Genomic DNA, 14,091 nt, shown 5'->3' with positions numbered 1-14,091 from the left:
TGCCATAATTGCAAATTCAATGTAGTATCATAAGATTTTTATATTGACCAAATCATCAGTTAAACTCTCGCATAATAATAGATCTTTGCACAGTAAGTCAGTTACAAAATGACAATTGTGGTATTAGGGAAAAGGTTGGGAATGACCAACAAATATTATGTAAAGTGTAGTACAATTTAGCATATAGATAATATGTTACATCAAGAGGTAGAAATATCTAATATGCCATCTAAAGGTGATGCAATAACTAAATGAATGCAGGCACCTTATATCATATGTCCAGCAGAACAAAGACTGTAAAGAAACATTGCTTTAGCATGTCATATGTCTCAGTGGAGTTATTCTCTGCTGCAATACAGTATAGCGGTCTGGAATTCCTTTAAATGAGATAGTTCAGTTTTGCCTCTTTTTTAAAAAAAAGAGCTTGCTGTGGTTTCAAAAATGAGCAATGGTCTGCTCATGTGCATTCCCATTGATCCAAACATTGGTGTAAAACATACAAAAATGAGTGCATGAAACCAGAAGATTCTGATGCAGTCTTTGAGAAAACAGTGCTGCCTGTGAAAAGCAGCAGACTGGTCGGGGAGGCGGAGGTTACAAACAAGTAACAGAGCAACAGTTGTCTTTGCACTTTGCTCTCTAATAACCTCTGAGCATATTTTAACAATGCTTTTATTATCTACATGTGGATTTATGGCTGAGCAGGGCCAAACAAGTCATGGCACCAAGCCAGAATAAAAAGAGCAAACTGCTTCCCTCTATCAGAGCTTCAAATCCTCCTTGATGAAGTCAGAATTGTGAGCCATGTGGTTATACAAAGGTATTAGGCTCTGAAAGTGTTAACCTGGAATAATACCTTAAGCACTGTTCGATATGATGATATCACATGGACATAATGGAAGAACAGTTTAGCAACTCAAAGGAATAAGATCTAATATCCAGGTCCTCATTATCTCTGTAATAATGTAAGAGTAAATTACTGCTGATGCTGAAATCTGCACTGAAAACAAAAACATTGGAGATCACAGCGGGTCAGGCAGCATGCATTAGAGCTCTGATGAAGAGTTATCTACACTTGAAATGTTAGCTTGCTGTCTCTCCATGGATGCTGCCTGACCCACTGTGATTCCAGCATTTTTTGTTTTCAGTCTCTGCAACAATGTCACTCATATAAATGTAAGTTGTACATAATTGCACGAATGCAACAGACAATATCCTGTTTTAAATAGAGCCTCTTATTTGACTGCTGATTGGTTTTCCTCTACCATCCTACACCACGCAGGCCCTATAGATCAGGAAAGAGGATGGGGGCAGCAAATTTACCAGATAACTCATACATCGCCTACTAGGAGGCGATGCCGCAAGTTTTCCAAAAAGAGTCATACTGCCTGAAAGGAGGTATTAGCACTGAGCCGCAATAGGTTCTGTGGTCTCATCAAAGCTGGCAAGGTAATACACTATGCACCCTCTACTTGCCTACTTGGGGCACCAGCATACTCTGCCCTTCTTAAAGCAACACTTACACAACCAACTCTTCACATAGTTCTATGGCTATAATTTCATATCCTTTACTCTTTAAAAAAAGCATGCATTTATACAGTACATTTCACAGCAGCTGGAGAGTTCAAAGAATTTACAGCCATTGAGGTAATTGAAGTGCAGTCATGTTGCAGGAAATATGCTGGTCAATTTGCACACAACAAACATGCACAAAGAGCAATGTCATAAATATCAGAAAAGCTATTTCTGTGGTATTTATTAGATTAGATTAGATTCCCTACAGTGTGGAAACATAATGGAGGGAAGAACTCAAATCAATACAATAAATGCTGTAGAAACTCAGCAGGTCTGTCGGAGAAAGAAAAGAGTTATTGGAATCAAAATGTCGAGTCATATTTGACTGAAAACATTTGCTCTGTTTCTCTTTCCACAGATGATACCCGAGCCACTGAGTTGCTCATGCATTTGTTTGATTTCAGACTTCCAGTGCCTGCAGTAATTTACTTTTATTCACTGGGAAGAACTCCCCTGCTTAATCATGAGATAAGTTTATAACCACAAATCTACAATGTCACAGAGACTACTGAAACATCAAAACAAAAACAGAAACCAGACTTGAAGCATTAATGCCTTTCTCCCCACAGATGCTGCCAGATCTGCTGAGTTTCACCAGCGATTTCTGCTTTTGTTTTAGATCTCCAGAATCTGCAGTTCTTTATTTTATACCACTGTTAACGTCACCTGTCTTTGCCCTGTTTCAGCTCACGTACCTGTAGTACTGGCAGCTGCCTTTGTTATCCCTACATTTCATGATTCTAATGCACTCCTGGCTGGCATTCCATGTTCTATCCTTATCAAACCTGTGACCACTAAAACCTCTTGCTGTCTAACACTACTTATCAACCCTGTGTTCATGGTCCTACATTGGCTCTCACTCAAGTAATATCATGATTTAAAAAGTCTTAACTTTGGTTGCATACTCCTCCCAGCTCTGTCATCTCCTTCAATCTCCTTTATCCTTTGAGATCTCAGCACCTCTCAGCTTCTGGCGCATTCTCACTTTTAATTGCTCCATCTTTGATGGCGATTTTTTCAGTTGCCACAGGCTCTAGAATTCCCTGCAAAAATCTCTCTGTTTTCTACCTTCCTTCCTTTAAGACGTTCCTCAAATCTATCTCCTTGCCCAATTAGTTAGTCATCTGTCCCAGCATCTCCTTATGTTGACTGGTGTGAACTTTTCCTTTAATAACCCTCTTCAGAAATATCTTTGGATATTTTACTTAATTAAATTTGATACATAAACACCACTAGTTACTGCGTTTCTTCTTAGGTTCCCTATTGCTCAGACCTATCTTTTTCATCAAAATTCATGTGCAGAGGAAAATAGGGATCCTTAGTACATCAGTGTTGGAATGCTCAGTTATACCTATCTAAATTCAACCATTCACATCCATATTTTGGCAGAATTTAGTGTAGCATACCCCCTTTCGTTAATAAACTGCAGTTATATGGCATTTCCATAAAGCAGAATTAAGTTATTTTTGCTATTCTGTTTCAAAATTCATCACTTAATAAATAAGCTGTGAATTCTTATTTGTGGTTTCCATGGGAACATGATTTTGTTCCTGGTTTGCATCCTTTTTGTAAAAGCAATGCCATTACTTGGTACTGCCACTGAATGGCGCAATAATTTGACTGATACTTTTGTGAAGTGGATGCTCACAAAAATGCTTTCATTGCTCTGCACAGTTTAGTATCAGCCAGCTTCATGGGACAGTGTATTTTTATTTAAATAAATTGCCACACAGCAAAACAACATTCCCTGTTATCTTCTCCCAAACTCTTTCTGGATTACATTCACAGAATCCCTACAATGTGGAAGCAGGCAATTTGGCCCATCAACTCCACACTGACCCTCCAGAGCATCTCACCCCTCTACCTATCCCTATAACCCTATATTTCCCATGGTAAATCCACATATCCCTGGACAATTTGACATGGTCAATCCATCTAACCTGCACATCCTTGGACTGTGGAAGGAAAGCAGAGCACCCAGAGAAAGTCTATGCAGACACGGGGAGAATGTGCCAATTTCACCCAGTCACCAGAGGCTGGAATCGAACCCAGGTCCTTGGTGCTGGAGGGCACTGAGCCAGCATGTTAAGGAGTCCTGAAGCCTCCCTGTTCAACTCCCTCTAATTTCAATCATTCTAGTCTTTCAGCAGTATTTCAAAATACAGCAGATGATGGAGATGTGAATTAATAAAATGTGAGTTCTGATGAAATATCATCAACCTGAAACACGAACTCTACATTTACAGCATTTTCTGTTTTATCCTGATTCTAACTCAGTTGGTACTGGTGCTTCCATACATTCTCTCTTGGGGCCAAGAAACAAAATCATGACTAGTTTCGCTCAGCAGATGCTCACCTCTTATCAGCAGGCCAAAGGATAGCACTGATCATGTTGTAGAAACTCCTAAGTTGGTTTAACCTTCTCTCCAAGGGGAGCAAACAATGGGAGGTACACAGAGACATTGATGCTACAATTTCTGTTGACCACCAGTGCAGAGTGGGAGCACTGCATTGAACCTCCTACTATAGAGCCAATCTGATGGTCAGTTTCACTGGACTCAGTCTAACTTAATATTGTGTGGTAATTATAACCAGCAACTGATTCAGAAAATGTCCATATTGGACTGTCAGCAAGGATTGGCACCTATCCTTTATTCTCCAAGAGAAGTGATGTTAAGAAGTGATGTCGAGTAGCAAATTTGCCTTTAACATTGTTTTGTTTTCCTAGCTTGGATCACTTCACTCGAATCAAGTCACAATTTACGCGTTTGCTTACAACTCACCTGATTCAGCTACTTCTGCTATCGGTACGCCTTGTTCGAAAGCCATGAATCCTAACACAGAGAAAATAGCGAAGCCAGCAACAAAGCTGGTGCCACTGTTGAGGCAGCATAGCATTATACAATCCCTGCAAAACAGCAACAACATTTACTTAATGTTTAAAACAGCTTTTGTGTTCAATAAAATCTTGTCTATTAAGTATGGAACAGTTTGGTTAATATTCACCATGATTGCCATATTGAATGTACCTTTAAACAAAAGGATATCAAGGCTATATTAAAAGTACTTCCTTGGCAAGAGTGAAAGTATTGTTTCTGTCACAAAGAAATCAGAAATAATTTTTGAATCATCTCTACTCCAATAAACTCCCAAAAGGTTCCTACACATAACCTGAAGCATTAGCCAAACAAAGGCAACCTGAATGCACAATTCAGTTTACTTCACTTGATAATGCAAGGCAAGATCATTTGCAAAATTTTCCAGCTCCCTGAGCATGTCATCAATGTCAAGCATCAACGGCTTGTAAAGGCTAATAGCTGTCTGTTACGCACCAGTCTATCAACGAGGAGAGAAACACCAGGTATGAGGTAGAAGCAGAAAGCTTCTGCACTGAGCAAAAAATAAACCAAAGAACTGCAGATGCCGGAAATCAGAAGCAAAACAGAAATTGCTGGAAACACTCAGCAAATGTGGCAGCATCTGTGGAGGGAAAGCAGAGTTAATATGTTTTGCCACCCCCCCCCCCCCCTGCCTCCCCCCCCCCCCACCCCCCAAACCAGCACCCCATGTTCAGCACATAAACCAACCCTTTCCTAGCTCCAATCAGTTTTGATGAAGGGTCACTGGACCTGAAATGTTAACTCTGATTTTTCCCACAAACCTGATGAGGCTTCTGCACAAGACTGCTCCCGAATCATGAGTACATGAGCAGACCCTCCTCTTGGAATTCAACATGACTGTGTGCGACCATGTAGAGTGGCCAAGAACACAAGCAGTTGGAGAAAGGGGAAAGTAATTCTCAGGGAATAATTTTCCTGACAGCAAGGCAAGGAAAGTCCTTTTCATTCTTCTATGGGATGTGGGTATGACTGGTTAGGTCAACGCTTTTTTGCCCAAACCTAAGCAGGGGTAGACAGATTTATGTCTTAAATGATCTGTAATTCCTCTGCCATTTCAAGGGGTTACAATGTGGTTGGAGAGTTGTTCAATCACTCTGCCTGCATTATGCGAAGGATGCTTAATTTAGGTATAAAATGGAAAGTTAAAATGACTCAAATACAACTTAATTGTGGTTCCCACTTGGGTTTGCATTTAATTTCTCTATTAGATCTTGTTGGGGTGAAATTGGGCTCTGAAGCCTCTGTTTTCTAGATACTAAGAATGCACTCACTATTCAAAAATGGTGCTTAAGTACGCATGGTCATTTCTGGACATGAAATGCACCAGACACCCAGCATCAACACACACACCAATACATCCACAGCCATACACACACACACATCCCATGTACACACTCACCAACACCAATATTAATGCACTCAGACACCAACACACATGTAGACAGACTCCAAAGTGCAAGCACACACAGCAACACACACCAACACAAACTCACATACGCACTCATCAACACCAAACCACACATGCATATAGACACCAACACACATGCATACTAACCCTAACACACATCCAAATATGCACAAAGATACCAAAAAACAGGCCAACACATGCACACACACTCACCAACACACACCCCAAAAATACATACACTCAACACACACAAATATACTATTTTAAAGGAGACATGAACCACTTAGAATTCAGCTGATGATTCATTTGTTCTGACTATTGCTAAATTTCTGCATATTTTTGGTAATTTTCAACATTAGAGTTGTAAAAGAATACAAGCAGTGGTGCACTTGTATGAATATTGCTCCCCAAAAACCCATTCTTAACTTGAAATCATAGAACGATGCAGCACAAGAGCCACAAGTAACTATTGTGCCAATGTTAGTTCTTTAATAAAGACAAGGAAAGATTTTTTCTTGCCTTCAAGGCTTCTCTACAAGACAGCTCGCCGGTCAGGAGTGTATCAATGTGAGCATCCCCTCCCAGGCCAGTATTCCCACTATCGAGGCAAGGTTCACTCATGACTAGCTGCGATGTGCAGACCACCTTGACCCACACATGCCCGACACAGGATTCTCGAAACAAGTGCTCTACTCTGAGTTCTGCAATGATAGGCGAGCATTAGGAGGGCAGAGAAAACGTTACAAGGACACCCTGAAAGCCTCCTTAAAAAACTCGGCATTCCCACTGACACCTGGGAATCGCGTGCCCTAAAATTCACAAAACTGGAGAAGAAGCATCCACGAAAGCAGCAACCAGTTTTACCGGGTCACATGGAGGCCAAGCACAAGCATCAGAAAGAGGGTGTAGAATATAGAGTATCCCACACCCCCAGCACTCTTCCTCAAACACCTGAGGGCCCACCTGAATCACAGTCTGTGGCTCCAGGGTCGGATAATCCAGACACCGCAGAACACTCCCCTCCTCCCTCCACTCTCCAGAGTGAAAACAAGTCATCCTCACCCCTGAGGGACTGCCAGAGAAGAAGATGACTTGTGCATCACCTCACACTTATCAGGGTTAAGTGCTACTGATCTGTTCATCTGACTAACCTGTCTATATCTTCCTCACCATCGGCCACTCGGCTAATCTTTGTGGCATCTGCAAACTTATTTTTTAACCTCCCCACACATTCCATCTATATCATTTCAATACATCACAAACACCCAGAGATCCACACAGTGATCCTATGTATCTACAGCTCTTGTCCCTCTAGAGGGATAAGATTGGAAGCTACTATTTGAGGAGTTTTGGCGAGTGCTGAAGTACAGCATATCGATGGTGTGCAATGTTGCTACTGAGCATCAATACGACAGGAAGTAAATGCTTAAATTGATGAATGGGCAGTTGCTTATACTGGCTGCTTTGCGATGGATGGTGTTGAGTTACTTGAGTGTTGTTGGAGCATGTATCCAGGCTAATGAAGAGTATTCCATCACATTCCTGACTTGATTAGATTAGATTCCCTGCAGTGTGGAAATAGGCCCTTCAGCCCAACAGGTCCACACCAACCCTCCAAAGAGTAACCCACCCAGACCCATTTCCCTCTGGCTAATGTATCTAAAGCTACAATTGGCAACTTAGAATGGCCAATTCACCTGACCTGCATATCTTTGGAGGAAACCAGAGCACCTGGAGGAAACCCACGCAGACAAGGGGCGGATGTGCAAACTCCACACAGACAGTTGCCCGAGGCCGGAATCGAACCTGGGTCCACTGAGCCACCATGCCACCCATTGTGCCTTGTCAATGGTGGACAGACTTTCAGTGATGGTAATACCATTGAATGTAAAGGGGTAATGATTATATCCTCTCTACTTGTAGATCCTCTCTACTCTGTGGTGCGAATGATAATTGCCAGTTATCAGGATGAAGGGCTTTTGCCCGAAATATCGATTTTCCTGGTCCTCGGATGCTGCCTGACCTGCTGTGCTTTTCCAGCACCACTCTAATCTAAACTAAACTCTGGTTTCCAGCATCTGCAGTCCTCACTTTTGCCTGCATATGAACACTGACTGTTCGGGGACTGCGGAATTTGAATGGTGCTGAACACTGTGCAATCATGAGTGATTGGGTTACATATCAATATACAAATAAGGAGGAGTGGGCCATTTAACCCCTCAAGCCTGTCCTGCTGTTCAGTAAGATCATGGCTGATCTTACAGTAATCTCAAATCCACATCCCCACCTAATAATCTTTCAACTCCATGCTTAACAAAATCTACCTAAAGTTACACAATTTCTAACCATGTGCTACTTTGGACAATCTCCAGGAAATTGTGTGGATATCCAAATTACAGCATCAGAGCCTCATTATATATCATTACATACCAGATGATTGTGTTGCCATTCGAAAACCCTAATATAATAACATTGAGCTAGATTACAGGGATCAAAGATGAACAATTGTCCCCATATTTCTGTTCAGATACATATCATTTGCCACTTTTTGGTTAGGCACAATCCCTCACAAAATATACACAAATCTGATTGAATCTAAAGACAAAACTACAAATTTATTATTTCTCAGTTATTTAAACTATCTAAACTTAATGGAGTACCCTCTCACAGTCTGATAAAACCAGCTTTCCTTTCATAAACAATGTCAATAACATTGGTAAGAGAAAAACAGCACAATGATTTTAAAAAAACCTAGAATCTTGCTTCTAATCAAAATGAGATGTATTGTATCAATTCAACAGGAGAAAGTGAGGTCTGCAGATGCTGGAGATCAAAGTTGAAACTTTATTGCTGGAACAGCACAGCAGGTCAGGCAGCATCCAGGGAACAGGAGATTCGACGTTTCGGGCACAGGCCCTTCTTCAATTCAACATCAGAACTACATGTTAATTTCCTATGAACTGAATGAACCTTCATCTGCCTAATGCCTAGGTAAATGCATCAAGATTAAAACCCGAAAGAACTGTAAATGCTGTAGATCAGAAACACAAACCAAAATTGCTGGAAGATCTCGTTAGGTCTGGCAGCATCTGTGAAGAAATATTAGAGTTAACGTTTTGGGTCTGGTTCTGAGGAAGGGTCACCGAACCTGAAACATTAACTGATTTCTCTTCACGGATGCTGCCAGATCTGTGGAGCTTTTCCAGCAATTTCTGTTTTTGTAACTGTAGCAAGACTCAGGGTCAGATTTAAAAAAAAACCTTTGTTACTGTCTTTCTAGTTACTGGATCTACAAGATAGCTTTATTAAAATTGAACATACAACAATTACAAACAGAAATTACAATCCTAAATTATCTCGTAAAATGTCAGAAACAACAAAAATGTCTCTTTTACACCTGCCCTCAGCACAAGCTGACTGCTAAAACACAATGAAGCATCTGATTAGCCTTTTGGATTGGACAGCTTCGGATGTACAATGATTGTAAGATACTTTAGAATTCCTTAGCATTATGAAATGAATGCAAGTTCTATCTTTCACTCCCTTTTTGGATACCTCCTAACCTAATACCTCCTGACATCTATCTCCAAATTCCTTTGAAGGTAGATCCGAACAAAGGACATTAAAAAAAAACAGCAATTCACATAATGATCCATTGATCAGTGAGTATTCACAATCTTCCCAATATCTGGGATATTTGCAGAGCCAGCTCAATGCATGTACTCTTTGAAGCTTACAACCTGTAATTGTAGGATATTCACACTCAGGCAAACAGCTATCTGAGATAGTGCTGGATAGAGTAACACTAATGGCACTCAACAGACATTAGGCTCTCAACTTATCTTTTGTTCTGCAGGCATGGGCGAGTGCTTTTGAAATATATAACCTAACACTCTGCAGCTTGACAGTCAATTAACAACGTTGATATTAATCCTTCTGAACAGCCACCAGCTATAAATATTAAAAAATGGCCCACCATATCTCTTCTGATTTGCATATTTGTTGCAATTAACCGAGTAATGGGAGCCTGGGTTTCTGCTTCATGTTGAGCCAGAGATGAACCAACTGTCCCCGTTTGAACAAAGCACTTGTTGCTGAATTAGCTGGACACTCTTTAAGTGACACAAAGATCTTGTTTGTTGGCACAAAATTCTCAGTTGTAGAAAAAAATGAACTGCTCCAAATTCCCACCAGATGCTTTCAATTTGGGACAACGATTTAGACTTCAATAGCGCCTTAATGTCATGATATTGTCTCGAGACATTTTACTGGAGCATTCCAGAACAAAGCATAACTGCGAGCCACACGATGAACTATTATGGTGACCTCAGCTTGCTCAACAAGGTAGGCTTTAAGGAAGGGTGTCTTGAAGGAGGAAAAGTGAGACAGATGGAGAATTCCGATAGCATTGGTCAGAATCCAAATTTGTTGGGTTTCCACCCTGCACAATGGATCTGGGAAATACAATCCAAGTAAATGTGAAGATGACTTTTATCTGCCCCCAGATGCCAATGGAAATCACTTTTAGGGCTGCCCTTAGGAGCTCTGCCCTCTCCCACCTCTTTAGCTCCAATGTGTTCTGTCCTGTTTCTTCCAGAACATTTGAAAGGTAGGAAGGATCTGTTTTCTCAAAATAGCTGATGTCTTCTGGAATTGTTTGCCTTTGCTTGATGTTTAGGAGAGGCAACCATATTGAAACCTCTAAGATTCTTAGGGGGCTCAACAGGTGGATGCAATGAGGTTGTTTCCCCTAGTGGGACAGCCTCAGACCAGAGGGCATAATCTCAGAGTAAAGGAGTGATCCATTTAAAATTGAAACAAGAGGAGGGTTTGTTTTCCCAGAGGGTGGTGAATCTGTGCAATTTTTTATCCCTGTTCAGGCCGGGTCATTAAGTATGGCTGAGATAGAAAGATTTATAATTATTAAGGGATTTATAATCATTAAGGGAATCATGGGATGAGGCAGGAAAGTACAGTTGGAGATTATCAGATCAGCCATGACCTCATTAAATGCTGAAGCAGACTTGATTGGTCGAATTGCCTACTTCTGCTTCTCTGTCATTTGGTCTTATGGTCTTTTTACTTGCCAGATTACTTGAGACCTTGGAAACCCAATGCATATGAATTAAAAATAGAATGACTTTTTAAACTTCGACACAGAGCCCCAATAAATGATCAATATGGGTTGATGACAAATGGACTGGTTGCCTCCATTAAAAATGGAGGCAAGCATTTTGTGGCAGGCATAGGTCCGCTGTTGAATTTTTAAATTCTAACCTGCTTTTGGAGTTCAATTTCATGCAAGATAGTCAAAGTCCTCCATGTCTGAGCTACTGTTCCACACACACACAAAACCTCCATCAGCTTGGCTTTTTCATGCAAAGTAAAAGCCACAAATCTAAAGCTCTGCCTCATCATCTGTGGGGAAATTGGATCACGAAAGTGCCAATCAAATCCACCATTTTAATTGAGCGACATGCAAGCCAAAGCTACCACTTTGCCATTTTAACCAAATCTCCTGAAGTGTTTAATGATTGGATGTGAAAGAAATTTATCAACTTAAATTTCTCTGGAGTGTGCTAACAACCCCCTGTTTTATTCAACTATAATTTTTCAGTTCGTAATTTGGTTCGCTACATAGTACCTCAGCTAACGGGTCCCAAAGTAACTCATCTAATTCTGAGACGTAACCTCTTGTGAACTAAAGCTAATTCTGTCGCAACATCATATTAGAAAGTAACCCAAAAACTACTTTTCAGACTAGTTAGTTAAAAGCTGCTTTCCAAAAAAAAATGATGGGGACCTTATTTGCAATTAAAAGGATGCTAGGCACTTGCTAAACTTTCAGTGAATGGCCAGTACTTTTGGCCTGTTGCACTTGACTCATCAGTATTACCCCATTATTTGCAGATACAGATAGAGCTCTTTGCTCAAATCTCAATCTTCTGTGGGGGTCAGCAAAGGTCAACAATGGGGAGAAACGGGTGGGTCATATGTTTCACTTTCCAAATAACAGTCATCACAAATTTAAATTATAGCTATTTAACCCCCTTCAGTGATGTTCCTGCTACATAAGCTAGGAATCAAACTTAGAAATACTTTGTCAGTGTATCTCAAAGACCACAGACTTACTAACCTGTCAGGTACAACACTTCGAAATAAATTAACATGAATTATGATTCTATTCATATTGCAAGGGCAAAAGTATCAGAGAGGTTTTGTAAAGAACTGGATAATTCCTGAAATAGTCTCTAAAGTGCTTCTGCATTGCATTTCAGTCCAGTTGCATTCTCATTGAAAATACAAAAGGATAGAAGAATGAGGCTTTTTAAATCAAATGGTGTATTGTTGAGGAGAACAATGAAATAGTATTTTAGTGTTTCCAGCTGATAAAAGAATTATGATCTGTAGGAGCAAGGGCTTTGTAAACTGCCTGGTGTTATAGAGAACACTGAGAATAACAATGGTTGATATCTGGCTTGTACCTTGAAAGCCAAAAAATCCACTTTAGCAAATTACTCTCTTACCTGTAGCAGTTGTTGTGATAGGGGTTATAGCTTCCTAATGCAGTCAAGCATCCAAGGCAAATTGCATATGAGAAGAAAATCTGAGTACCGGCATCCAGCCAGACCTGCAAAGAAACAAGATTACTTGTCAGTATTCTCCCACACTGGATGATTCTCAGTAACCAAGCTACAAAACTGAATACCAAATTAAGTCATGATCTACAATATTATTAACATTATCAAAATATTAATGAAGCAGAGAAGGATTTGGCTCCTCTGGACCCCAAAAGGAAAGCTTGGGTCCCCTCTTGAATGTTTCCCGACTGTGACCCCTATCTTGAAAAAAGAACAGGCCCTTCAGTTCTCCAAGCCTACATCAACACATTTCACCCTTCCATAATAAAACTGTCTCCATTTACAGGATCCATATCCCTCTTTTCCCTTCCTATTCATATTTTTGTTCAAGTGCTTTTGAATGCTGCAGTGTAATCCAGCCACTCACCACTCTTTGTATGAAAATGTTGGTTCACGCATCTCATTTAAACCTCAGGCCAACCCCCCCACATCATGAGCCTGTGTCCCCTAGTAATGGATCCCTTCCCCTGGGAAAAAGCCTCATATTTTCCACACTACCCATGCCATTCACAATCTTATAAACGTCTATCAGACTGCCCCTCAATCTCCTGCTTTCCAGTGAAAACAAACCCAGTCTATCCAACCCTTTCTTCATAGCTAAAATCCCCTATACCAGGCAACATCCTGAGAAACCTTTTCTGTAACCTCTTCAAAGCATCCACATCCTGCTGGTTAGTGTGGTGACCAGAACTGTATGCAATATTCCAAATGTGGCCTAACTAAAGTTCTATAAAGCTGCAGCATAACCTGTCTATCCTTATACTCAATGCCCCTTTCAATGAAGGCAAGCATCCCATAGGCCTTTTTTTACTACCTTATCTGTCTGCACTGCCACCTTCAGTGATCTGTGGACCTGTACACCCAGATCCCTCTGCATATCAATGCTCCTAAGGATTCTGCCAATCACTGCATAATTTCAATGACTGCAGATGCTGGAAACCAGATTCTGGATTAGTGGTGCTGGAAAAGCACAGCAGTTCAGGCAGCATCCAAGGAGCAGTAAAATCGACGTTTCGGGCAAAAGCCCTTCATCAGTCGATTTTACTGCTCCTTGGATGCTGCCTGAACTGCTGTGCTTTTCCAGCACCACTAATCAAGAAACTGTATAATTTCAACCTGGACTTGACCTTCCAAAATGCACCAGCTCACATTTGTCTGGATTAAACTCCATCTGCCTTTTTTCTTCCCATGCCTCAACTGACCTATATCCTGCTGTATCCTCTTCAAAATTGTCATAACGCTTCTCCCCAGCCTGTTGCCTCATTCCCAGCTAAGTGTCATGCATGTGCATCGGAGCGGTGCCATGTGAATTATTAAGGGTTGTCAAATGTTGAATGCCAATGTCCATGGGTGAGAGCGTACATGTGCTAGTGCCATTGGATCATGCCGGAGATGCCACTTGTTGCTAAGCAACATGGAGCTCATCACAGCCAGTGAGCTCCATATTGACAAGGCGTATTGTGCTGTCACTAAGGCATTTAACAAACAATGATTCTCATTAATTGGCAACTCTCTCCTGTCTGGAGAAACTTGCCTCACTGCTTGGCAGATTCATTAAAGATGAAGC

The 14,091-nt window shown here is 40.9% G+C and overlaps 1 protein-coding gene across 2 annotated transcripts in view; it reads right to left on the bottom strand.

The window, feature by feature from the left end:
* The window catches only part of slc6a11b (solute carrier family 6 member 11b), a 173,359-nt gene that overhangs the window by 22,694 nt on the left and 136,574 nt on the right, over nt 1-14,091 (bottom strand). For both annotated transcript variants that reach the window (XM_043707925.2, XM_043707924.2), the window contains exons 8-9: nt 12,411-12,514; nt 4,359-4,483 (exon numbers count right to left, since the gene is read on the bottom strand). In XM_043707925.2, coding sequence (XP_043563860.1) covers nt 4,359-4,483; nt 12,411-12,514 — 229 coding nt within the window. The remainder of the gene's footprint in view (nt 1-4,358; nt 4,484-12,410; nt 12,515-14,091) is intronic.

This window comes from Chiloscyllium plagiosum, unplaced genomic scaffold, assembly GCF_037043375.1.
Source record: "Chiloscyllium plagiosum isolate Xiang-an unplaced genomic scaffold, Cpla_swu_hap1 HiC_scaffold_14, whole genome shotgun sequence".
NCBI lineage: Eukaryota > Metazoa > Chordata > Chondrichthyes > Orectolobiformes > Hemiscylliidae > Chiloscyllium > Chiloscyllium plagiosum.
This window is presented reverse-complemented; position numbering and strand designations above follow the sequence as displayed.